Source organism: Engystomops pustulosus, chromosome 6 (genome assembly GCF_040894005.1).
Source record: "Engystomops pustulosus chromosome 6, aEngPut4.maternal, whole genome shotgun sequence".
NCBI lineage: Eukaryota > Metazoa > Chordata > Amphibia > Anura > Leptodactylidae > Engystomops > Engystomops pustulosus.
The window spans coordinates 175345685-175373282 of record NC_092416.1 but is presented as its reverse complement, the minus strand read 5'-3'; the positions used below and the strand labels follow the sequence as shown (position 1 = coordinate 175373282).

The 27598-nt window shown below is 44.9% G+C and overlaps 1 protein-coding gene across 1 annotated transcript; it reads right to left on the bottom strand.

Annotated features, from left to right (window-relative positions):
• Window positions 1-583: 583 nt before the first annotated feature.
• Window positions 584-26919, bottom strand: CDC42EP4 (CDC42 effector protein 4). Its single transcript, XM_072112543.1, has 2 exons — window positions 26770-26919; window positions 584-2663 (listed from the first exon to the last, which is right to left on the bottom strand). The coding sequence occupies exon 2, from the start codon at window positions 2449-2451 to the stop codon at window positions 1519-1521; it is 933 nt and encodes a 310-aa protein (XP_071968644.1). The 5' UTR covers window positions 2452-2663; window positions 26770-26919; the 3' UTR covers window positions 584-1518.
• Window positions 26920-27598: the final 679 nt, after the last annotated feature.

Here is a 27598-nt window from a genome sequence, read left to right as displayed (position 1 = left end):
AGCCAGCTACTTTGACATGACTTTTTGTAAGCCCTTACCCATATTTCCAGGACTATGTTTGCAAATTAGGGACTACCCTGCCAAATTCCAAAAAGTTAGTCATCCGGATTGGATTTCTGACAACTTGTGTGTGACAACGCAACCAAATTCACAGGCATGCAACATCCAGGGCTGCTGTCCATCCCTAACCCTGTAATACATACAGTACATATACAATACAGGCAGTCCCCGGGTTACATACAAGATAGGTTCCATAGTTTTGTTCTTAAGTTGAATTTGTATGTAAGTCAAAATTGTAAATTTTATAATTGTAGATCCAGACAAAAAATTTTTTTGCCCCGGTGACAATTGGAGTTTCAAAATTTTTTGCTGTAATGGGACCAAGGATTATGAATAAAGCTTCATTACAGACACCTTACAGCTGATCATTGCAGCCTGGGACTATAGTAACATTCAGAGAGGTCACCAGAGGTCACAGGGGGCAGAGGGGTCCATCTTTAAGTCGGGTGTCCTTAAGTAGGGGACCGCCTGTACTATATAGACGTATCAGGAGCATGGCAGACATAGTGGAAGTACACGGGAGGATGCATAGTGTTGTTTTATTTTACTCCAAGCACCATAAATAATAACAATACAAAAAAATACCTTCTCATACACAAGAAGTTTTTAGGGATAGAAGTTCCTCTAAAGATTAGTAATAATTCCCACAGGAAAAAAAAAGTAATCTCTGCTGACTTAAGGAGATGTTCCTTCTGTACATTTTAACTGGCAAAATTATGGTTAATCATTGGCAAAGAATTCTAGGAGTAAATCCTAGGGCCGGTGATCATCGTACTATCGAGTTCTAGTGTTTTGGCATTATTATTACGGAGTCATTCTGGAATCAGATCTTCCTGCAGCTGGAAACCATCATAAATCTGATTGTCTATATACATGGACACCATATACAGCCACACGCGAGTCTGTGGAAGTGTAATAACTGCAAATATCACTTGGAATATAATTTACAGGCACAAACAGATGTCCTGGACCTCTAGTCTCTGTAATGGGACCAGTAGACGCCTATTGGGTTTTAGGGTTCCACTTACAAGGCAACAAAGCAGAGGAGATTCGGGAGATACAAAACCTGTGAAATTGGGATAGATGGGTATGTGGAAGCTTATAAGAACATATCCAGGGTAAAAAAAAAGGATCAGGGTTTTGTAGTGATGCTTCGAGTTCGGTCTGAAAGTGTACATCTCCTTCACTGTGTTTGTCTTGCAGCATCTTTCAGGGCAGCCACCCATCCTTAGATCCACCACACTCTGCCCTTGGGTCATGGATAACCTTGGTGTGAAGTCGTTACTGGAGTGCCTATTGCCTTGTATAGCTTATAAACTCCATTCATGGCTCCATGGGAAGCAGATGTAGAGCACATAGGTAATAGGGTTATTGCCAGAATAACCCTGTGGTACCAAGCTCAAATCAAAACAGGGATTATCAAGTCTGCTCTATGCATGAATAGTCCGCCTGTCCTTCCTACACCCTTATTTCATCCTCGTCCTCCTCTTCATCCATAAATGAAAAGTCTCTTCCTCGTCTTGGTTTCTCCTCTGTGAGGCCTGAAGAAGCTTTCGTGTGGGACTCTTTGGTGGGGTGCGTCTTGTGGTTCCTGCTGGATGTAGACAGGTTTCCATGATCATGGACTTGGATGGATGGGATAGACGAGGAAGAACTTGTTGGTCTGGTAGATGTAGAACTTTGGTGATGGGTTGTCTTCTTTCCTTCTGGCTCATCAAGGCTCCGCTCAAGATCCTGTTCCCATTGACTCTTTTCCATCACGCTCAGTATATCTCCTAACATGGAAGGGCCCAGGTCGATATGGAACGACATGATGGATTCGGCATGTTTCATGCCATAGCTGCTTTTCGGGGCTGTGTCTGGCAGGTCTGTTAATTCTCCAAATTCTTTCTCCGCCAAGCTGATGTCTGAAAGGGGTACAGGGCTTGGTATTGGGTTTCTCGCAGAGGCCCCATTGATGAGTTGCTGCTCTTCCGGCGTCTTCTTTACAGGACTAGATGACAGGCTCTTGGGCATCTTTTTGCTCGATGATCCTTTTTCGGAATCTTTTTCAGTTAACTGTGGCAACGAGACAGCGTTCTTCACAAAAAGGGCTGAGTCCCTCAAAGACCCCAACATGTCTCTCCTATCCCCTCTAGTTACTGATAGGGAACGTTTGCTGCTTCTGAAGGTTCGGGACAATAGACCTGGCTTGGAGGTAGATTCTTCTGGTTCTGGTTGCTCATCTTTGCTCAGAAATGATGTGTCCCCAAAAGCATCTCCAGAGCGTCCTATGTGCATTGTATGACGGAAGTCGCCAAGTGGGGCGCTTATCATTTCTGCAGTGAGGTCCGCACGGGAGCGTCTCTTGGATGCATTTGGGTTGGTGACTAGCTGCTTCAGGATTGGCATCTTGGCTGATCTTGGAGAAGAACCCTTTCCTCACAATGTTCTGCACAGATCGATGCTACAATATGAAGGGTAAAGGTGTCCAAAGGAAACTTTATGCTACAATATCAAGGCTATAGGTGTCCAAAGGCAACTTTATGAGGACTGACAATCAATACCAATAAACTGAAGACGTAGCGGTGATCTTACTGGGGATTTCAAGCATCCATTAGATCCTGAGGAGACAAAAGAGGAGATAACATGTAAGATTGTGATGTATTCTCACAAGACGACAGCAATGCTCCTCACAAGGAATAGTCGTAAACTCTATGTATATTGATTTTCCACATACTCAGGCTTGGTTCAGGCTTTAAGGTCTTATATGGTTAGATGGTAGCAGGGCAATAGGCTGAAGAATGATAGAAGTGACTGGTACATGGGAACAAGGAATGTTGTGACTGGAGAATAAGGAGGGGGCAAGGAATGTTATGACCGGGTGGTGGGGAGGGAGGGGATCTGGAGAATGTGAATAAGAAATAAAATAATAATAGCCATAGCCCCTTCTGGAAAGCATCTACCATTCCACCTCAATCATTGCTTCTGCTGATCGTGGGGGGGTCGGAGAAAAAGTAGCCAGAGAGATCTCTCCATCTACTATGGTTGTTTGGTGACCGTATGACATGCACTTTCTAGAACAGGCGCTCATACGATTTTGGCGGCTACTGGGAACGCTTCCTATCTATAGTGTGTCACTAGAGACAGATCTGGGAATGAATGGTGACAGCCGTCACAACTAATACAAGAAGAGAGAGCAGAGGTAACCGTGCAGAAAACAAAGCCACCGCTGATTAGTTATAAGAGAGGGAAGTGACAGGAGAGGTGGGTGACGGCACCATGGCGCTATACCGGGGATGTGTGAAACCTGAGCCTAGTGTCTCCTATCTGCCGCTACTGCAATATTTAGATTTTATTGCGGCACATAAGGGATTTTTCAGATGGCAATGATGTATCCGTGTTATACAAGCCATATTATAACCCCAAAACCATGGGGTGCCGTCTGTTCACAGTGCAATTTGTGGCACAAAATGCTTTCTGTTACGCAAACTTAATTTAGTGATCACGGAAGTGATCCTATGGACACAGAATTGTCATCACTGAATCTAATTTTGTGCTCGCAAAAAGTAAGATTTGGCCACACAAAATGCACCTTGTCATCGCACAAACAATTATTTTGTGTCTACAAAATCAATTAGATTTTTACAGAACACACAAAAATAATCGTGTGTGTGCAGAATGTATTTTGTGTCACAAAATATCAATGTTTAATGACAAAATGTCATTCCGTGGCACAAAATATGATTTGTGTCAAACAGAATTTATTTTGTCACAAAATATTAATTTAATATTAGTTAACAGAAGTCACAAAATACATTTCGTCACAGAGAATTCTTCTTGACTCACAAAACTTACAAAATCCATTTTATCACACAGAATTATCTTGCCATTTTTTTCCGAACAGAATTCTTTTTTGCCACACACACAAAAAAAATTTGTCGGAAACTATTCACAAAATGCATTGGGACTCATTTACTAAGGGTCCGCGGACCACACAAACATCAGCTATTCGCACGATTACAGATTTGCACCGTATTTAAAAGGGTTTCGTGGCACACAGGATCAGATTATGCACCGGCTTTCATGCAACACAAAAGGGGGGCACGCCCTCGTCCGAGTAGCCGGAGTTCTGCGTATGCGCAGTGGCTGCATGGCCGCTGGCCTGCTTTCTGAACGTGCGCAGAATGCCAGCTTCTCGGACGAGGGCGCGCAGCTAAGAGGAGCTATGCACCAAAGATCTCAGGGTAGGAGGAGCAAAGAGGCTACTGGGGCGTGGAATAGCCGCAACGTTACACCCTAGTAGCCACACCCACACCCCAGTAGGCGCTTTACAATATTTACATATTAAGGCAATAAAGATTTTAAAAAGATAGCAGGGACGTGAGGATTAGCTGCCCAGGACATCCACCCTGTAGTTTTCCGTTACCAGGGAATCATCCGGATTATGGATTGTTTCCAGGATTACTAAATGCAGAGCCAGATCCGTAGCACCCATCACATTATTGACTGTAGGAGACTGCTGTCTAGGGCCACTCCTGTGACTGTGTCCTCCTGAGGACAGTAATGGAGGTATTACCGTAGGTGACTCTCCAGGGCGGCCTCCCGTCATGTAGATGCCAGTAATATCACTGCCGCTCACACACAAAGCATTTTGGCTGCTGTAAATAGAAATGCTGGGTCACTGAGCGACTGCTTTGTATCGCTCCAATAATGCTGATCCCCTACAAAGCTGTCCTCCCCAGTGATGTGCCGTCCAGATAATGGATCACCTGTACCCGGGCTCCAGTTACAGCGGAGCGCTTATAGTCATAGAAACATGCAAACTACACTAGGTGATGGCTTAAATAACAACTCCCTAATATAGGAATTACACTTCTAAACAGCCTGAGCTATTGTGACAGATGCCGACCAAATATCAGATTGGCAACAACACTAATCGGCTCACTTCCTACCAAACACAGCGCCATACATTGTATAGTGGCTGGACTTGGTATTGCAGCTCAACCCCGTTCACTAGAATTGGAGTTACCTGTGATAATAGGACAAGTCATTACAGGCCTAGTAAGAGAAAGCGCCATAACAACTGTAATCCCCAATGTAAGTATCTGCTAGGTGGACACAATTCTGCAAGCTCCAGAGCTGAAATCTTCCATCATTCCCTTTAAGAAAAGTTTTATTATATAATATATTGAAGATGAACTGAAAAGATTATAAAAATTTCCTAAAACCCTAACATAAAGTAGAGATTTATGCACAAGAATGGGACATAATAATGTGATACAAACCGAAAGGGTCTGTCAGCGGAAAGTCCAATATCTAAACCCGAGGCTTTTAGGCAGGAGAAGTCCAGTGCTGGAGGGAATCTGCCTGCCCTGCACAATCCTCCAACCTGGTTACATATCAGCTGCTCGGAAACCCTGACTGTGCATTCTACATATCAAACGCCAGGGACAAGATTTAAAGGGACGCTAACCCTAAATTGAGCTGCTTATTCTTGTCCTAATACCAGCCACATATATGTTATATGGATATCAGAGGAGCGGGGGTCCTACACAGGCACTTCCACTGATCCACCAAACTGCCTCGTCCTCAATGTTTACTAAGCACAGCGCCTTACAATGTACAGTGGCTCTACTTGGTATTGCAGCTCAGTCCCATTTACTTGGATGGGGTAAATCTACAAACTGGCCATGAGGAAGTGATGTCACTGGCCTGTAAATCAGAAGAAGCTCTGACTGGGTCTGAATCACCTGTCCTAGGGTCATGGCACTTTATATAAGAGATATAGAAATATCTATTATGATTAAAGGGAAAAGGCTGAATTATTTACATAACACATAAGCAGAATAAATAAGACTTCCTGCTCAGTGTATGTATTGTAGCAAATGGGTCATGTCCTCACACTGCTGTGCTCTGTTCTCTCTACCACCAGTGTTGGATATTGTCCTTGAAGAGATGTGCAATCATGCCTTTGTATGTTGTTAATAGCAGCAGGACTGTGAAATATGGCGTTCTATTCCAGGATTCTACTGGGGGTGTGTCCTCACACTTCTGTGCTCTGTACTTTCTGCAGCCAGTGTTAGGCATTGTCCCTGGAGAAATGTGTAATCAGACCTCTATGTATTTTATAATTAGCAGCAGGACTGTGATATATGGATTTATATTCCAGGATTGTAGCTTCTCCAGGTGTACTGGGATGTGTCCTCACACTGCTGTGCTCTGAACTGCTTCAAGTACCTTCACTCCAAATAGTCTGGGTAAAAACTACAACAGTCACGCCCCCAGTGCAGTTGGAGAAGCTACAATCATGTAATATGAATCCATATATCACAGTCCTGCTTTTACTAACAACATACAAAACGGTGTGATTACACATCTCTCCAGGGACAATCCCTAATATTCACTGTAAAAATGGTCTCTCCAGCTCACCCAATTGGCCATGTGGGGTTGAAAGGGTTGAAACATCCAGCTCCATAAAAACAGCTAGCTGTATGTTTCAACCACTGGCTGCAGAGAGCTTCGAGCACAGCAGTGTGAGGACATGACTCCTTTTCTACAATACTGGAATATCACAGTCCTGCTTCTACTAACAACCTACACAAAATTATGATTATTCATCTCCCTAGGGACAATACCTAACACTGGCTGCAGAGAGAACAGAGCACAGCAGTGTGAGGACAGGCCTCATTTGCTACAATCTACTACTAACACTATACACAGCGTATGATTACACATATCTCCAGGGACGATACCTAAACACTGTCTTCTGTACAGCATGATAGGTTCCCTTTATATGGAAATTAAGGGTTGCAGGGATGTTCCTAGCCGTCCCCCTCTACCATGTCTTTGAAGGTAGTAAAGCGGCCATTGTGCCCCCTAGTGCACAAAGGTGCTCCGTGTTTGTGTGGGTTTCCTCTGGGTCCTCCGGTTTCCTCCCACACTCCAAAATACACTGGTAGGTTGATTAGATTGTGAGCCCCATGGGGACAGGGACAGATTTGGCAAACTTAGTGCAGCGCTGCGTAATCTGTGTGCGCTATATAAATAAAGAATTATTACTATTAATGATCTTTGCAATATGATCAGTCTAGATGCATGACGTGTGCAGAGACGTGATGTGCCGGAGACGATGACTCTTCACCACAGAACATTATACTAGAGATTCCCCACCAGTGACTCACTACCTGCATCTCCCTAACTGGAAGTATCACAGGGAACACAATCCATCACCCGGAATAACCATCCCATCATACACCGCCACATGTAGAGAAGGCTCGGCCACAGACGCTTTCAGGATGAGTTCACACATGGCAGATTAGTTGTAGAACATTCTGTGTGAGCGCGGTTGTTTTAGCAGTAGGCTCGTATTCAGACTTAGGCTATATTCACACTAACGTATGGAGAACGTATATACGGCCGATATACGTCCTCCATAGACGGCAATGGGTGCACGGCGCCCTACGGGAGCGGTACGGTGCAGCACACGTGCGGGACCGTACCGCTCCGTACCCGAGAAAAAGATAGGACCTGTCCTATCTTTACCCGTAGTACGGCGCCGTGCGCCATTACTTCCTATGGAGAGCGGCGGGGGTGAGCTGCGCTCATCCCCTGCTCCTCTCCACAGCGCCGATGTATGCCCGCCATACTACGGTACGGCGGGCATACATCGTGTGAATGTAGCCTTAATCTGTGTCATTGTCCCTTCTGCTCATCCTCATCTCTAATATAAGATTGACACCCGGCCGGTATTTCTACAAGTAGCCAATATTTTTATTATTGACCTATTGTTATCAGTATTTTTGCATTCCACCCCCTATCATGTCAGTAGATTCTAGTCTCACCTCTATTTTACATACTGTTTTTAACCAGATTATTTTAATCTCACCGTCTGTTGTGGTCCCTTCCCTTTTGTGACTAGTATTTTTCTCATCCCCCAATTATGGCCAGTATTTTGAGTCCTTCTTCTGGGGCCTGTATTGGGGCTGGTATTTTCGAGTCCACGACTATTGGGGCTGGTATTTTTGAGTCTACTCCCATTGAGGCAGGTATCAGAGGAGTGGGGGTTCGACATGGTCACCTCCACTGAACCACCTTGTCCTCAATGTTTACTAAGAGCCTTACATTGTATAGTGGCTCCACTTGGTATTGCAGTTCAGTCCCATTTACTTGGATGGGACCAAACTACAAACTGGCCATGAGAAAGTGATGCCACTGGCCTGCAAATCCGAAGAAGCCTATGGTCCTATGGTCATTATTAATGTAATCCCTAAAAAACCCTTTTATTGGGGACCTTTGAGTCCCCTCCAATTGGGGCTGGTACCTTTCATTTAACTTCTATTTGGGATGGTACCTTTTGATTCTGGCTATTTTGTTTTCCACCCCTTTTGTGGTTGGTATTTTTGAGTCTCTTATTGCGGCTGCTAGTTTTTAGTCCAACCCTCTCATGTGGCCATTTGTCCTGTGTTTCACCCCCTGTTCTTTCTAGAGTCCGACCTTCTATCTTCTGTGGTATTTTAGAGTTCTATCTACTATTATGGGTAGAATTTTTGATCCAGAAAGGTGGAAATCCTAATCACTGACCAGTCATAGATAACCTAGTCCCATGTAATAAGGGAACCTTATAACTTATTAACATAGTATTAAAATGTAACATAGATATGACAATATTTTTATAACTCACTACCTGTTATAAAAAACCTCAACGTTTCGGAGCGTAAAGTGACAGTATAAATTGTGCCGGAAACAAATTAAATTCAGCTTAGTAACAAAATACTAAAAAATTCAGCAAATTTCCTCTTGTTTTTCTAAAATCTCTGCTTGCACACAATGAATAACCACTTGTAGATTATAGATCCAGGTTACAATTTTGGGGCAGATTTACTTACCCGGTCCTGTCGCGATCCTGCGGTGCGTTGTCCGACGAGGATTCGGGTACGGCGCAATTTACTAAGATCGTGCGCCCAAGTTCCTGCATGTGTCGCTTCCCCGCCGAAGTCCGCTGGAGTTCACCTTCTTCTTCCCGGTGCATGTGAGTGCTTGATCTTGCGACTCAATTGCGTTTTTAAATTCCGCAGTTTGTCTGATGGCCCGACCCCCGATTTCTATTGCGTGCAAGCCGGCGCAGATGCGACACAATCCGATCGCGTGCGCCAAAATCCCTGGGCAATTCGGCAAAAAAGGAAATCGCCAGGAAACCCGACAAAAATGCGTCCGACGGACCCTTAGTAAATGATCCCGATTGTCTCATAAGGATGTTGATATTCTGCAGTAAATAGGAAAGTTTCCATCAATGACAGCAAGCAGAGTTCTTGATTATGGAGAGCAACTGAATATGATAAAGTATCAGAACACTGTACAGCCAATCCAGTATATTTTGGCTTTGGGCATAATTCTTCTATCGTGAGTCTTAACACTCTTGTGCCACTCTTCAAGCAATTACATATAAAATTCTCCTGTCTCCAGGACGCAGCGGGCTCTGCTATTCCTCCAGCGGAGCGGAGCGGCCTAACAAGGCATAGTATTCTCCTGACTCACAGACACAGAAATAGACCTTCCTAAAGAGACAGTTCTGTCATCTGCAGCCAATACACATACAGCAGTCCAAGACTATCCAACACATCTTAACCTAATTTACCATATAGTATCCATATGTGCTGATGGGAAAGCTGGGTAAACACTAACATAGAAAGTAATACACAGGGCACCCTGGCCCATTCCACCCTTTACTATCTTTTCACTCCGTCTTATCCTATTTTGAAAAATTGGCCTGGATTTTAGGAAAAAATGGGCAGAAAATCTTAAAGGAGCAACAATGGAAGTCATATTAAATCTTTGCCAGAAACTGATATAATAAAAGATATTTACTAAGGATATGTGCATGGAACTTAAAGGGAACCTGTCAGCAAGTGTGGTCATGTAGACTGCAGCCTATGTTGGTGTTCTCCTAGTACACTAGGGGGCATGTCCACTTCTGTGCTCTCCTCGGCCAGTGGTAGGTACGGTCTCTGGAGAGATGTGTTAACATTGCGTGGGGTATCACGTTAGTAGCAGCAGGACTGTGAAATATGGATTCATATTCTAGGATTGTAGCTTCTCCAAGTGCACTAGAGGTACTGTCTCTGTAGTGATGCGTAATCATAGCTTTGGGTATCACTGTAGTAGCTGCAGGACTGTGAAATATGGATTTATATTCTAGGATTGTAGCTTCTCCAAGTGCACTAGAGGTGTGTGCTCACACTTCTGTGCTCTCCTCAGCTAGCGTTAGGTACTATCTCTGTAGTGATGCGTAATCATAGCTTTGGGTATCACTTTAGTAGCAGAAGGCCTGTGAAATATGGATTTATATTCCAGGATTGTAGCTTCTTCACGTGCACTAGGCGTGTTCTCACACTTCTGTGTTCTGAGCTCTCTCTGCAGCCAGTATTAGTTATGGTCCCTGAAAAGGTATGTGATCATACCTTTGTCAATGTTCTTAGTAGCAGCAGAACTGTGAAATATGGATTTGAATTCCAGAATTGTAGCTTGTCCAAGTGCACTGAGAGTATACCCTCACACTGCTGTGCTCTTAGCTCTGTGTACCGAACTTTAGACTGTGTTAGGTTTTAGTCCTCTTTAGTCCCCTTTAACAGAAAACTCCATAGTGCCTCTGCCATTGCAGAGACAGAGAAGTTAAGTCCTGCACTCGCTCGGCTTTGAGTTTTATCTAACAGCAGAGTGATAGCAATTCTACATTACATTACATCATGTCTCCCCTGCTGCTTATGGGTTCCTCCTTGTCACCTCTTACAAGCAGGAGGCAGCAGGAAAGAATATACCTAAAAATATTATAACTTATTCAAATATTAAAATTAAAAAATATATAATATTATTCTCTTGAATTATGCAAAAATGCTAGAAATTAAAACTCCACTTATGACAAGTATAATTGACCTAAAAAAGTTATTTTCCATCCATAGGTACAAAAATATCAAAATGCAAAAGGTAAACACATTGCCGGGGCTCATGTACCGTCCTGTGTCCTCGGAAGGCCCGTGCCTTATATAAGAGGCCTCTGTTCTTCATACAGTGGGGCTATGTGCTGCAGCCCTGTCCGTCAAATACCCCAGAGCAATAACATCACACGTCACACCCAAACTCTCTCCGAAGGAGCCTCAATATTTAGGATTGAGGTCAATGGTCTCCTTTATACTCTTCAGTCATCTCCCAAACCACCGAGGCCACTGACTCCTAATGACGGCCCGTCATCACAAGGAGCTAGTGTGTAACACGCCTGACACTGTGTAAATAAAGTTTGATGAAGAGGCCTCGGAATATATCACATGTATTTGGAATGTATCATGTATCAGACTAGGAGAACATACAAAGTATCTGTGATTACACAGCAAAAATTGGGTGCGACTTCCCGTCCCCTCGTGTCAAGTTTATAGTGACGAAAAGTCTTGAATTACCACCATCCACACTTATTAAAAAAAAAAAACATTCTGACTTGCCAACAATTCTAAAACTTGCCAAAAACTTTGGACTGTCCTTAAAATGTACCCAAACTGAGAACTCCAATCTTTTCACTATAATATTCTGGGAATTGAGGGACGTTAAAAGCGGTTGTCCGGGTGCTTTCCGGGTGCTTTCTTCCAAAAACAGCGCCACACCTAACCATGGTTTGTGCTGGCATTGCAGCTCCGCTGTATAGAGATGAATAGGACTTACCTTGCACCACCCATGGTCAGGAGAGGAGACATTTTTGTAAAAAATCTGCCATGTTTTTCAATCTCCGGTGAACCCCGATAACCCTTTCCCGATGCTCGTCCTACTATTTTAGCGCAGTGTTGGTCCGGGTGTATGGAGAGGACTCATCGGTAACACCTGCTGGCACCAATCACCAGAGGCATTTAAATCCTGGCAGTGAACGTGTGCCGCCATCTTTGATTCAATCGTCAACCCCCCATGAGGTCATCGGGGGTGCAGATCGATCATTCAGCCTCATCTTCCAAGCATCCGAAGGAGGCAGACGCTTAGAGATCAATACAGCAGTATTGCAGTATATGCCCATTTTGCTAGTGTAGTATATGGTAGCTATGATAAGACCACCCCCCAAGAGTTAAATTACCCTTGGAGGTCTAAAAACAACCGGTAACCCTAAAAAAAAAAGTTAAAAATTAAAAAAAAAACTAAAAGTTTCACTAGAACTGATAAAAAATGTAAAAAAAAAAAAATCATAAACATGTTAGGTATCCCCGTGTCCCAAAAGTCCTGATCTATCAAAATATAAAACCGGTTATTTCCAGCAGTGAACCGCGTAACGTAAAACAGCGCCCAAATGTCCGAAACTACACTTTTTCCCCATTTCAAAGTGATCAAAAGTTTGTACATTACGTAAAATGGTAGCAATGAAAACGTCATCTCATTCCGCAACTAACGAGATTTTATTGGTATCTGGTGAAATGAAGGAATTTTTTTTCCCACTTCCCAGTACACTGCAATGGAATATTAAAAACCATCACTGGAAAATACAATTTGGTATGCAGAATACAGGCCCTGAAACAGTCTGTACATCGAAAAATCATGAATGTATGTATTTATAACGGTGGGGAGCAAAATACGGAAACACAAAAACCAAGTCGTTAAGGGGTTAAAGGGGATTTCAGGGCCTCTCAGATGGTTTTCATTGAGGACCTTTACTGGGGCAACAGAAATGTCACTAACTCCCCTCCAATGGTATATGAAGGATAGGTTTTCAGTAAAAAAAACCAGGAAAACCTCTTTAAGATAGGGATAGAACATATTCTTCTCCTTTAATTATGCTATTCTCTTCCTAGATCTATGTTCTTGGAAACCTGTGACTAGTATAGACCATGTATAGCTCCAGATCAGCAGACTGCTCTATATTGTCCCCCCCACTGATCTGATATTGATCATTTATTAATAAAAAAAAATTATGGACAATCCCTTTAACAGAACACTCCTGCAAAAAGTTTTACCCATGGTGCTTAGACAGAGAAATGGAGTCTCATTTCTGCACTCACTCTTCTAGTCCTATCTCACAGCAGTAAGTAATAGCAATTCTATATTCTATATCACTCATTTTATCTCCTAATTTACACTGCTGAATCACAGTGATTCCTATGTCATGTATTTTCATCCTGTCTCTGGTGCCTCCTGCATCTTATGGATTTCCCACTGTCACCTCTTACAAGTCTTTTGCATAAAAACCAGGAAAACCCCCTAAAATATAGAGATTGGGACATATTCTTGCACTCCTCCACCTATATCTATGGTCTCAAAAATCTGTGGCTAGTATAGAATGTTCATCAAGTGTTTCAGTAGTCTGGCTACTGTGTGCGGACTCTTCATGATTCTTTATTTACATGGCTGAGTTCTAAGGAATAGAATGGACAGTGAGGAGAGAGAAACAGTGGGAGAAGCCATGACCTAGAGCATATAGAGAGAGGAAGCTGTGTATATGCAGAGAGCAGCATGGAGAGAACAAAGGAGGCAGACACAGGTGCATGTACATGTCTGAGCTGTGAGGAATAGAAGGGACAGTGAGGAGAGAGACACAGTGGGAGACGCCATGAGGACGGCCTAGAGCATATAGAGAGAGGAAGCTGTGTATATGCAGAGAGCAGCATGGAGAGAACAAAGGAGGCAGACACAGATACATGTACATGTCTGAGCTGTGAGGAATAGAATGGACAGCGAGGAGAGAGACACAGTGGGAGACGCCATGAGGACGGCCTAGAGCAGTGGTGGCGAACCTATGGCACGGGTGCCAGAGGTGGCACTCAGAGCCCTTTCTGTGGGCACCCAGGCCTTCACCCCAACACAGAGTTTGCCAGTTAGTACTCAAGGCTTTCTCCTGTGATCAAATACAGCCCAGGATGTGCCATGCTCAGCACTATTTTAAAGCCACATCCTTGGCTGCCTGGACTACAGAAGCGAGAAGGTGTGGATAGAGATGGATTGTCATTGGAGCTCCTGGTCTGGATCCCCTGATTCTTCCTCTTCAGGGGACCCTGGAGGGAAGCTACAATCCAAATGTCATCTTCTATTGTATTGGTGAACTCAGGATGCCAATACAATTAAAACCTGTGATACAGCAGGATCAATAAGTTGCTGCTTAAATTGTCATGTTGGCACTTTACAACATATAAGTGGATTTTGGTCGTAGCTTGGGCACTCTGTCTCCAAAAGGTTTGCCATCACTGGCCTAGAGCATATAGAGAGAGGAAGCTGTGTATATGCAGAGAGCAGCATGGAGAGAACAAAGGAGGCAGAGACACAGGTACGTGTACATGTCTGAGCTGTGAGGAATAGAATGGACAGTGAGGAGAGAGACACAGTGGGAGACGCCATGAGGACAGCCTAGAGCATATAGAGAGAGGAAGCTGTGTATATACAGAGAGCAGCATGGAGAGAACAAAGGAGGCAGAGACACAGATACATGTACATGTCTGAGCTGTGAGGAATAGAATGGACAGTGAGGAGAGAGACACAGTGGGAGACGCCATGAGGACGGCCTAGAGCAGTGGTGGCGAACCTATGGCACGTGTGCCAGAGAGGGCACGCTGAGCCCTCTCTGTGGGCATGCGGACCATCTCCCCTGCTGTCTATATATAAATCATTAGAACTCCCGGCAGGCAGGAAAAGCTGCCGATCGCCGAGAGCTCCAGTGATCTCTTTCACTGAAGGCTGCGTCTGACCTGCTCTGTGCTCATTAGTGCTGCCTAGAGACACAGCAGCAGGTCAGTGCCCGCCCCTCCACTCCCTCCCCCTCCCCCTTCAGCCCGGGAACAGGAGGAGAGTGAGAGGGAACTGCCGGAGCTTACATTATCAGCGCACAGTGAGTACAGAGGAGTGCAGCAGGAGGGCAGGAGCTGCTCTGTGTGCATTACACAGGCAGCAGGCAGGCAGCTTTGGGACACTGAACAACTGTAGGTGCTTATTGTTTAGTGTCCCAAACTGCCCTGTATGACACATGTCTGTGGCCACATGTATACTGCCCCTTATCCAGTCACTTATCTCCTGTCACTGTGCCATGCTGCCAGTGACCCTAGGGTGCACTACACTGCCCTCACTGACAGCATGGCACAGGTGCCCAGAGCTCAGGACCAAGGGCAGTATATATATGTATATGTATATATGTGTATGTGTGTGTGGCCACAGACATGTCATGTGGTGATTTGATGGTAAATTCACCTGCCTGATTCCATGTAGATTTGCTGTTCGGTGCACCCACCCTACAACATACACATTACCCTACACACCCCCTCCCGAATTCAAAAATCCTTCATATTGCCACTGGATGGGGGTAGTGATCCTCAGTGGATGGGGGTAGTGATCCTCAGTGGATGGGGGTAGTGATCCTCAGTGGATGGGGGTAGTGTTCCTCACTGGATGGGGGTAGTGATCCTCACTGGATGGGGGTAGTGATCCTCAGTGGATGGGGGTATTGATGCTTACTGGATGGGGGTAGTGATCCTCACTGGATGGGGGTAGTGATCCTCACTGGATGGGGGTAGTGTTCCGCACTGGATGGGGGTAGTGATCCTCACTGGATGGGGGTAGTGTTCCTCACTGGATGGGGGTAGTGATCCTCACTGGATGGGGGTAGTGATCCTCACTGGATGGGGGTAGTGATCCTCACTGGATGGGGGTAGTGTTCCTCACTGGATGGGGGTAGTGATCCTCACTGAATGGGGGTAGTATTCTCCGCTGTATTTGCTCCTGCTTTGTGATATAATTGGTGATGTTGGTCTTTCTTTAGTGGTCTGTTTATTATCAGTATGGTGGTATTTATCTTGTTGTACTGGTAATGGTCATCATGTAGCAGTATTATATGTCCTTTATAGAGTGGCATGGTGTGATTTTAGGCTAAATAGACGTGTTGGCACTTTGCAATGATTACATGGACTTTGGTTTGGAGTTTGGCCACTCGGTCTCTAAAAGGTTCGCCATCACTGGCCTAGAGCATATAGAGAGAGGAAGCCGTGTATATACAGAGAGCAGCATGGAGAGAACAAAGGAGGAGGAGACACAGGTACATGTACATGTCTGAGCTGTGAGGAATAGAAGGGACAGTGAGGAGAGAGACACAGTGGGAGACGCCATGAGGACGGCCTGGAGCATATAGAGAGAGGAAGCTGTGTATATACAGAGAGCAGCATGGAGAGAACATAGAAGGCAGAGACACAGGTACATGTACATGTCTGAGCTGTGAGGAATAGAAGGGACAGTGAGGAGAGACACAGTGGGAGATGCCATGAGGACGGCCTAGAGCATATAGAGAGAGGAAGCTGTGTATATACAGAGAGCAGCATGGAGAGAACAAAGGAGGCAGAGGCACAGGTACATGTACATGTCTGAGCTGTGAGGAATAGAATGGACAGCGAGGAGAGAGACACAGTGGGAGACGCCATGAGGACGGCCTAGAGCAGTGAGGGAGAGGAAGCTGTGTATATACAGAGAGCAGCATGGAGAGAACAAAGGAGGAGGAGACACAGGTACATGTACATGTCTGAGCTGTGAGGAATAGAAGGGACAGTGAGGAGAGACACAGTGAGAGACGCCATGAGGACGGCCTGGAGCATATAGAGAGAGGAAGCTGTGTATATACAGAGAGCAGCATGGAGAGAACAAAGGAGGATGAGACACAGATACATGTACATGTCTGAGCTGTGAGGAATAGAATGGACAGTGAGGAGAGAGACACAGTGGGAGACGCCATGAGGACGGCCTAGAGCAGTGGTGGCGAACCTATGGCACGTGTGCCAGAGAGGGCACGCTGAGCCCTCTCTGTGGGCATGCGGACCATCTCCCCTGCTGTCTATATATAAATCATTAGAACTCCCGGCAGGCAGGAAAAGCTGCCGATCGCCGAGAGCTCCAGTGATCTCTTTCACTGAAGGCTGCGTCTGACCTGCTCTGTGCTCATTAGTGCTGCCTAGAGACACAGCAGCAGGTCAGTGCCCGCCCCTCCACTCCCTCCCCCTCCCCCTTCAGCCCGGGAACAGGAGGAGAGTGAGAGGGAACTGCCGGAGCTTACATTATCAGCGCACAGTGAGTACAGAGGAGTGCAGCAGGAGGGCAGGAGCTGCTCTGTGTGCATTACACAGGCAGCAGGCAGGCAGCTTTGGGACACTGAACAACTGTAGGTGCTTATTGTTTAGTGTCCCAAACTGCCCTGTATGACACATGTCTGTGGCCACATGTATACTGCCCCTTATCCAGTCACTTATCTCCTGTCACTGTGCCATGCTGCCAGTGACCCTAGGGTGCACTACACTGCCCTCACTGACAGCATGGCACAGGTGCCCAGAGCTCCAGACCAAGGGCATTGTATATATGTATGTATGTGTGTGTGGCCACAGACATGTCATGTGGTGATTTGATGGTAAATTCACCTGCCTGATTCCATGTAGATTTGCTGTTCGGTGCACCCACCCTACAACATACACATTACCCTACACACCCCCTCCCGAATTCAAAAATCCTTCATATTGCCACTGGATGGGGGTAGTGATCCTCAGTGGATGGGGGTAGTGATCCTCAGTGGATGGGGGTAGTGATCCTCAGTGGATGGGGGTAGTGTTCCTCACTGGATGGGGGTAGTGATCCTCACTGGATGGGGGTAGTGATCCTCAGTGGATGGGGGTATTGATGCTTACTGGATGGGGGTAGTGATCCTCACTGGATGGGGGTAGTGATCCTCACTGGATGGGGGTAGTGTTCCGCACTGGATGGGGGTAGTGATCCTCACTGGATGGGGGTAGTGTTCCTCACTGGATGGGGGTAGTGATCCTCACTGGATGGGGGTAGTGATCCTCACTGGATGGGGGTAGTGATCCTCACTGGATGGGGGTAGTGTTCCTCACTGGATGGGGGTAGTGATCCTCACTGAATGGGGGTAGTATTCTCCGCTGTATTTGCTCCTGCTTTGTGATATAATTGGTGATGTTGGTCTTTCTTTAGTGGTCTGTTTATTATCAGTATGGTGGTATTTATCTTGTTGTACTGGTAATGGTCATCATGTAGCAGTATTATATGTCCTTTATAGAGTGGCATGGTGTGATTTTAGGCTAAATAGACGTGTTGGCACTTTGCAATGATTACATGGACTTTGGTTTGGAGTTTGGCCACTCGGTCTCTAAAAGGTTCGCCATCACTGGCCTAGAGCATATAGAGAGAGGAAGCCGTGTATATACAGAGAGCAGCATGGAGAGAACAAAGGAGGCAGAGACACAGGTACATGTACATGTCTGAGCTGTGAGGAATAGAAGGGACAGTGAGGAGAGACACAGTGGGAGATGCCATGAGGACGGCCTAGAGCATATAGAGAGAGGAAGCCGTGTATATACAGAGAGCAGCATGGAGAGAACAAAGGAGGAGGAGACACAGGTACATGTACATGTCTGAGCTGTGAGGAATAGAAGGGACAGTGAGGAGAGACACAGTGAGAGACGCCATGAGGACGGCCTAGAGCATATAGAGAGAGGAAGCTGTGTATATACAGAGAGCAGCATGGAGAGAACATAGAAGGCAGAGACACAGGTACATGTACATGTCTGAGCTGTGAGGAATAGAAGGGACAGTGAGGAGAGACACAGTGGGAGATGCCATGAGGACGGCCTAGAGCATATAGAGAGAGGAAGCTGTGTATATACAGAGAGCAGCATGGAGAGAACAAAGGAGGCAGAGGCACAGGTACATGTACATGTCTGAGCTGTGAGGAATAGAATGGACAGCGAGGAGAGAGACACAGTGGGAGACGCCATGAGGACGGCCTAGAGCAGTGAGGGAGAGGAAGCTGTGTATATACAGAGAGCAGCATGGAGAGAACAAAGGAGGCAGAGACACAGGTACATGTACATGTCTGAGCTGTGAGGAATAGAAGGGACAGTGAGGAGGGAGACACAGTGGGAGACGCCATGAGGACGGCCTGGAGCATATAGAGAGAGGAAGCTGTGTATATACAGAGAGCAGCATGGAGAGAACAAAGGAGGATGAGACACAGGTACATGTACATGTCTTGAAAGTAGCCAACCACTTTCAGTGATCATAATGAATTTTACAAGAGCGATCTTACATTTTTTTTGCAACTAAGTCTCATTTGTTCCATCTCAGAGCGGGATGTGGAGTTCCTCAGTGAGGGCCATGTGTCATGTGTGTGTATGGCGTGTGTACGGGTAAACGCGTCTTCTGGTTCCTTTCACACGTCACCAGTACGCTGCACAGAAAGTAAACATGTTATGTGTGGAGAGATTTATGGGCACGGAGTAATTACTGGGAGGACATGTTACCTCATGCTACACGAATTTAAGGGAAAGGAGGAGCCCACGCCCTGGCCATGTGCTGTGCTCCCTCTTACCGGATCACCTACATCCTGGGCTATGACTACAGCCACAAAAAATGTTAAAAAGTTGTCACTCTTGTTGCTGTTCTACACGCCTGCCTCTTTGTTTGAGTGGTAACAGTGTAGCACTTATCCCCGTGCTGTGCTCCAGAGCTGCAATCACAGTTCTGCCGGTAATCACCGTCACCAAAGGACGAGGTGCCCAAGTTTTTCTACACTAAAGTGTTAACTTTGTGCAATAAGGAATACTATACAGCGTATAGTAAGGGGTTAATAGACTTTACATTTAGTTGCTAAGTGATTCACTGTCTACTAATTTGCAGATTTCTTGCCAAATTTTCTCTATTTTTGATTAAACCGATAAAACAGAGCTTACAGCTGCTGCTGTGTCGTTCCATACTACAGTGTACGACGACCCCCATATACAAGCAATGCTATGCTAAGAATCCATCAGTCCTGCTGGGGGGTGGTGATAATGGATATGGAACAGCATTCTCTCATTAGAGGTATTTTCCCTGGAGAGATGTGTAGTCAGACCTTTGTGGATGTTGTTAGTAGAAGCAGGACTGTGATATATCGATTCATATTACATGATTGTAGCTTCTCCAACTTCTCCAACTATTTGGAGTGAAGGGACTTGAAGCAGTTCAGAGCACAGCAGTGTGAGGACTCATCCCAGTGCACTTGGAGACTGTGATATATGGATGGGAGGGAGGGTGGCGGTTTCCTCACACTGCTGTGTTCCAACTCTCTGAAGCCAGTATTTTGATATTGTCCCTGGAGACCTGTCCATGGACAATACCTAACACTGACTGCATAGAGCACAGCTACAATCCCGGAATATAATTATATGGGGCTCATTTACTCACCCGGTCCTGTCGTGATCCCGCGGCGCATTGTCCAATGTGGATTCGGGTTCTGCCTAGATTTACTAAGGTCGTGCGCCCGATATCCAGTAGGTGCCGCTGCTGCGCCGAGGTCCGTCGGAGTTCACCTGCTTCTTCCGGATGCATGTAAGTGCTTTATCTTGCAACACAAGAACCGAGGTTTTTTAAATTCTGTGGTTTTTCCGAATTCGTCGGGTTGTCCGATGGCCACGCCCCCGATTTCTGTCGCGTGAAAGCTGGTGCAATTGCGTCAAAATTTGATAGCCTGCACCAGAATCCCGGCAGAATTTGCCGCAAAGTGGAAAAATTCGGGAAACCCCGACTAAAGTGCAGCCGCAGAGCCCTTAGTAAATGAACCCCCTATATTTCACAGACCTGCTGCTACTAACAACATTCATAAAGGTCTGATCACACATCTCTCCAGGTACAATACCTAACACTGAGAGAAAAGAGCACAGCAGTGTGCAAGGCCACAACTGGACTTGGAGAAGCTACAATGCTGGAATATAAATCTAAATGTCACAGTCCTGCTGCTACTAACTATATACATAAAGCTAAGATTATCTCCAGGGACACTACATAACCCTGGCTGCAGTCTACATAGTCAGAACTATTGACACATTTCCTTTAATTGAGCTTAAATTTAGAACCTGCTGCTTTCTATCTTTCTGTTACTAGAGATGTATCCGATGGGAGTAGCAGTCGCTGCAGCCGTGTCCCTCCTCAGAGTAATACTTAGAATTGCTGCTCCTGGGAGTTTCTGTAGAGAGGGGAATTAATACTGAGTCATAGGCTCACACGAAAAGCACATCAGAAAGTCCCTGAAAGATTGGGGAACGTCCGAAAATCGAAATTTCAACATGTCATTGTCATTGAATTGAACCCCCCACCCTACGTCCAGAGACTACAAACCTGGACACTTATTACTACTCACAGCTGAGGGTTTGCTACAGTTGTATTTACTGTAGAATGTATAGACTCAGTATATCGGCCCTACAAATGTTACTATGTACCAGCATTTGGTCACATAGGTCTGGTCTGGACTGGATACAACTGTGGCAAACTATCAGCTGTGAGTATGACAGGGGGGTTGATTTGGGTGAAAACAGTAAAAACACATGATCAGCCCCAAAAAGAGAGAACATTCTTTTCTACGTTCAGGTCATGATTTAAAGGGATTCTGTCAACAGTGTCAGATATTGTCCCTGGTGAGATGTGTAATCATGCCTTTGTGTGTATGTTCTTAGTAGCATCAGGACTGTGATATAAGGATTAATATTCCAGGATTGTAGCACTAGTTGGTGGGTCCTCACACTGCTGTGCTCTGTGCTCTATGCAGCAAGTGTTCGGTATTGCCCCTGGGGGGGGGGGGGGTGTAATCATACTGCTGTGTATGTTGTTAGTGGCAGTAGGACTGTGAAATATGGATTTATATTCCAAGACTGTAGCTTGGAGAGACATCTATGGATTTATATTCCAAGATTGCAGCCTGGAGAGATCCGTAGTCATACTTTTATGTGTGTTGCTAGTAGAAGCAGGACTGTAAAACATGGACTTTTATTTCAGGAATGGGGGTATGTCCTCACACTGCTGTGCTCTCTGCAGCCAGTGTTTGGTAGAAGCTGTGCAGAACCGTGTAATAATACCTTTGAGTATTTTGTTAGGATCAGAAGGACTGAGAAGTAGATTTATATTCCAGGGATGTAGTTTTTCTGTAGTGCATTGGTGCAAGCCCTCACACTGCTGTGCTCTTAGCTCTGCATTTTAGTTCTTCATGGCGCCTTTCTCCTGCTCTGAGTAACTGCTCTTGTATTCAGAAACCATATACAGCTCCTACTCAGATCAGAGTGGACATACTATGGAACATCTCAAATCATAGAAATAAGAGCACAGCAGTGGTGAGAGGTCATGTCCCCAAAAGCTACAATCCTGTACTAAAAATCCATTTTTTTTCACAGTCCTGCTGCTACTAATAACATACACAAAGGTACGATTACACAGATCTCCAGATACAATACCTGTTTCTTTGACTCTAGGAATGGGAATCTTCCCATTCACTGACAGCAAGCAGAGGACTTAAATTAGGATAGTAAGAGTAGGGTAGATTCTTCTGCTGATCCTTTAGGCTAGGTACCTATAGGGTGTTCATACAGTGAATTGCCACCAGACTTTCGCTGAGGAAGCCGCACTATTTTGGATTTTTAGAGAACTCCCCTGACGGTACATCAGCAGCAGAGTCATCATTTGGGAACTAATTTTAGCCAAGACTTAAAAGATGAATTTGTGATTTTTTACAATGTGGTCAGCTCCGATTTTTTTGCATCTTTTGTGATGGGAGTTCACATGTTTCTACTTTTTTGGGGGCCCAGAAATCAGTGGAGCCAACCCACAAACTCTGTGCTATAGGATGATTTTTGTATTAATAGAGTTGTCCAAAGTTTGAAAAATATGACAACTTTTTTCCATCCAGAACAGCGCCATTTCTGACCATGGGTAGTGCCTGGTATTGCAGCTGAGTTCCATTAATCTCTATACAGCAGAGCTGCAACAAGACCATTGTCAGGGCACTTTTTGGGAAATGTTTAACCCTCTAAGTTCTATCAGAGGTGTCACCAATACTTCTAGAAGAACATGGTGAATCTCCCTCTAGTGAAAACCCATGGACAATTGCACGATAGCAATTCCCGGATTGATGTTTCCCTCTCTATCATCACATTAAGCGTTTAAGTGTCGTTTCCTTGCCCTTCCCGTAAGGGTTTCCACAGGTCACATGACATCACCCTAAGTAACGCCACGTGATATTTACATAATAGAAATCATGCTCGCTCTTGCATAGAACCAATTTATCCCGCAATCTCCTGCCAAGGAGTAAAAAAGTGAACACGTTGCAGCCCTGAGGCCGTCCAGTTACAAGGTTCACTTCAGTGTACCACAAGTCACGATACACCCTGTTCACCAGTGGTGCCAATCACACGCTCTATATATGAAATCCTTCATCTAAAATTGCTTAGATGACAATTCCCTCATATCTTGATATGTAGAATTTTCCAATATTCCCATTATCTAACACCATAGAGTTCCCTGATTATGGGAATGTTACCGTTTAATGGATTCTTGGCGCGATTATTTGGGGGTTTACGTGATTGCTCCGTAGTCCATAGATGATGGGGGTCCTATGGGACAGGGTATCTGTACAGTTTTGAGCAGCATGTGGCTCCTCATCCATATGTGCTGTTAAGTGCCGTTACAGATCCTGTTTCCTCTCATCACAAGGAGAAGATATAATCTGTGGTGACAGATGGCAGATCCCCAGATGGGACCCAACCGCCAGCTACAAGGACTTATGTCCTATACGAGGCACAATGAGCAATGTTCAACTCGCCATAGACATCTGGTCTCAGCTCAGCAAGAGCACCCCAACATCCCCACCTATGTGTACTGCGGCATACAGGGACCCCCCTAGTGCATAAGTCACTCTGAATGGAAGAACAAGGAGTCCCCTGCTTTGCCATTAGCATACTAAGGAGGTCAGTGCAGGGCCGGAGCAGCTGCTTTAGGGGTTAATCTTCTTGCTGCATATGAATAGGAGAATAGGAATGACCCCTGGGGTGAGGGTTGCTCATCTCCAGGCAGGGGACACTTATAAAAGTACAACTTTTATACAACAGAAGACATAAGTTTTAGAGCGAACCTGTCATCAGATTTGACCTCATTAAACTAACAGCCCCCTTTAGGTAGAGGATGAAATGTACTTTCTAGAATTCCCGCTTATATGTGAAATCTCACCCGTTTATCTATAACAAAATCTTATGAAAATTTGCAGAGAAGAGTCACATTTTGCCTTTCAGACGCGGATACGTTAATGTCACTTTCGATGCCCAGATCTTCTATAGCACCTAAATACATGCACATGATCCCACATCAAAGATCAGAACCTCAGTATGAACTACAAAACAGTTAAAAAATAGTTGGAAATGTGAGCTGCAGATAAATATCCAGTTACTGTATTTCTTTAACTATCTGTATCTCCAGTTCTGTAGTTCACAACAAGCCTGATTTCATCTGAAAGAAGAGATTCTTATCTTTAATATGACATTGGAAGCATGTTTCTAGGTCCTATTGAAGTGAAAGTTGAACCATCTGAAGTGGTACTTTCCCTACAGCCTCTAAAAGTGACTCATCTACGCCAAATATGACTCTTCTCTGCTCATTTTCACATGAAGTGGAAATAGAGGAAATTCTAGAAAGGACATATACCTTTATACCTACTTGAGGGTCTGGTAGTTTAAGGGGGGTAAAATAAAGGTTCCTTTGATTGGGTTGTCTGATATTTCATCTCAAAATTGGGAATAATCTGCTGATTGACAGATATCTGAGATACAGTTATGGTAATAGGGGTTCTGTTCTGCTATATGAACAGAGGGACCCACTAACTCCAGCTTTCCCATAGACAGAGAATGAAGCAGCAGGGTGCATGCTCAACTTGCTGCTCCATTCATTCAGAAGAATGAGACCCCTGTTCTCCTAGGGCTAAGACCCCCCTTTCCCAATGATCAGCTTGTTATTCTCTATCCGGTGACTAGGGGATAACATGGAAATTTGAGACAACCCCTATCCAGGTAATATTGCTACAATGTATGACTCTCAAGTCCAGACTGGATACAATTGTATCAACTGTGAGAAGTAATAGTTTACACACCTCTGAATGTAAACAAAAATGTTTCCCTACACTGACAGCAAGCAGAGATCTCTTACACTATGAAACAAGATACAGATCTTGTAATTATTGGAGGCAGGGTGAAGCCAAAACTGGAATTTCATCCCCAGGACATGTGATAGCCGTGACATCTAGGACATAACGCTCACTTACTGGCATAGACATACTACATGTAAACTAATATCATATCTGAGATCGGGGGTACACACACAAAGCAGGAGGGGGCACATGGACCAATATGGGGCACTATGTTATTAGCATGAAATCCAATGTAAACACCCTCTCTTAAAGGGATTATACGCAATTTGCAATGCCACTTTCTTGCAGAAATAGCTCCTCTATTGCACAGAGGCCGTGCCTGGTATTGCAGATTAGTTGTATACACATTAATGGAGCTGGGCTGCAATACCAAACAATCATCAGGATTGTACACTTTGTTTTCAGGGTTACATATACTCTGGAAAGAGTCCCAATCCCTAAACTGACAAGCAAAATAATTCCAGTCATATTGCAATACCAGATATGACCTATGGACAAGTGTGGAGCTGTTTCTAGACATAAGCCGCAGCTGGGATACAATGCACAGCAAACAGTTAGGCTACATACACATGTGGCTCATGTGCATACAATGTACATAACACTATTCAGCAAGTAAATATGAGCCTAGTAAAATCCTGGTCTTTAGTCACCCAGCTTTTCCAGATTCTTGACTGGTCATGCAGCGGAACAGTCCAGACCGTTGCCTCACTTACAATATCTATACAAATGTTAGGACAATGAGAATTTTTGGTGTGTGAACTGTACTTTCAGCCATGTTGGTTGTCACTCAGCTTTCCCAGGACTTGACAGACAGCCAAAACTCCAAAAACTTGCATTTTTTGGCCTTTTTTAGCTACTTATTCAGCAAGTAAATAGGAGCCTAGTAAAAATTCTGGTCTTTAGTCATCCAGCTTTTCCAGATTCCTGACTGGTCATGCAGCGGAGCAGTCCAGACCGATGCCTCACTTACAATACCTAGAAATTAGTTAGGACAATGAGAATTGTTTGTGTGTGAACTGTACTTTCAGCCACTCAGCTTTCCCAGGACTTGACAGACAGCCAAAACTCCAAAAACTTGCATTTTTTGCCATTTTTAGCTACTGTAAGCACAGACCCCTGCAGCCAGACATGGAACGACCTATTCTTTCCATCTTTACATAGCAGCACGTGTGTGAGACTAATGCAATGAAGGGCTCTGTAAGGATCTGCATAACAGTCAGGGAGCCCGCCTTATTGTGCCAAGAGGAACTTTAACCCCTCCGACCGGTTTCTGGTGACAGCCACATTGTAAGGAGTAAATGCGGTACCCACCACAAAGGCCCTGTGAGAGCTCATCCTAGTGAATGGGCACAGAGACCACCCCCCTCCCCCCAACAATGAGGGGCAGTCATTTGGATGCAGGGCCTTTGTGTCCCTCTGAACACACACATACACAGCCCAAAGCACAGAGAGGCATTGGGACGGGATCCAAGCGGTGCCGTACCACCCAACGTCTCCCATACTAGTAACCACTGCAGGGCTGGGTGCTGCCATGACCATAGCTGTGTGCGGAGAACTGCACCCTAATCACGGCCAAAAACCTCTTATTATATTCTTATTTATATAGCACCATCATATTCCGCAGCACCGTACAACCAGGACACGATAAAAGAGAGCCGTAAGAGCTTACAGTCCAAAGAAAAGGGAAATCCGGAACAATAGACAAGACCGAGACGACGTCCATGCCATGCACTCACCTTCTAAAATCCCTAATCCCACTCCTAATCCCAAAGAGATGTAAGATCCAAAGCCAACGACTGTATAGCCCCGGCGCTGAGCGCTCGTATAGTCCAGGTCTCTGCACAAATCCCCAGTGTATGTCTGACTGTACCAGCACTCACATAAAGGGCTGCAGTACAATGCAGGCCACACCCACCCCTCAAAAACCACTCCCACTCCATGCAGAACCACGCCCCTTCTGGACAAGGACCTGGTAGTGGAGTTAGAGGAGTTGTCTCCATATAGACAAATACTATTTACCCGCTGACAATAGACACTTAGGATTTAGAACAAAAGATCAGAAAGTATCGGATTAGCCGATGATTAGCAGAGAGCGTGGATATGCCTCGAAGCCGCACTCTCCATTATCCCCTGTTGTATAATGGGTTAAATAGATTATATGCTACCCCGTAATATGGAAAGAGTTAATGAAATAAGCACTAGGCTAATGAAATTTGGCATCAGATCCCCCCCTAGTTATCTGGTTCCGGAGCTGCGGTCATTAGACTGGTCCATATTACAATATGTTCTAGAATTCTATCATCGGAAGTGAACAATTATACAATTACATTCTATATTTTCACATTTGGAATTTCTTGCAAGATTGGAAACAGAACATTACAATAATGAGTTAAAATCTTGCGATATTTCCGTGATTACACAATAATAATAATTTAATAATAATTATTCTTGATTTATATAGCGCACACAGATTACGCAGAGTTTGCCAAATTGCTCTATATAATCCTGAATATTCCATAATTCCGCAGTCCCATCCTCGTGCTGTAGCTTATCCATTTCATTTTG

Coding starts and splice junctions, on each gene's coding strand:
- CDC42EP4 (XM_072112543.1), bottom strand. CDS start 2,451: ATGCCAATCCTGAAGCAGCTAGTCACCAACCCAAATGCATCCAAGAGA.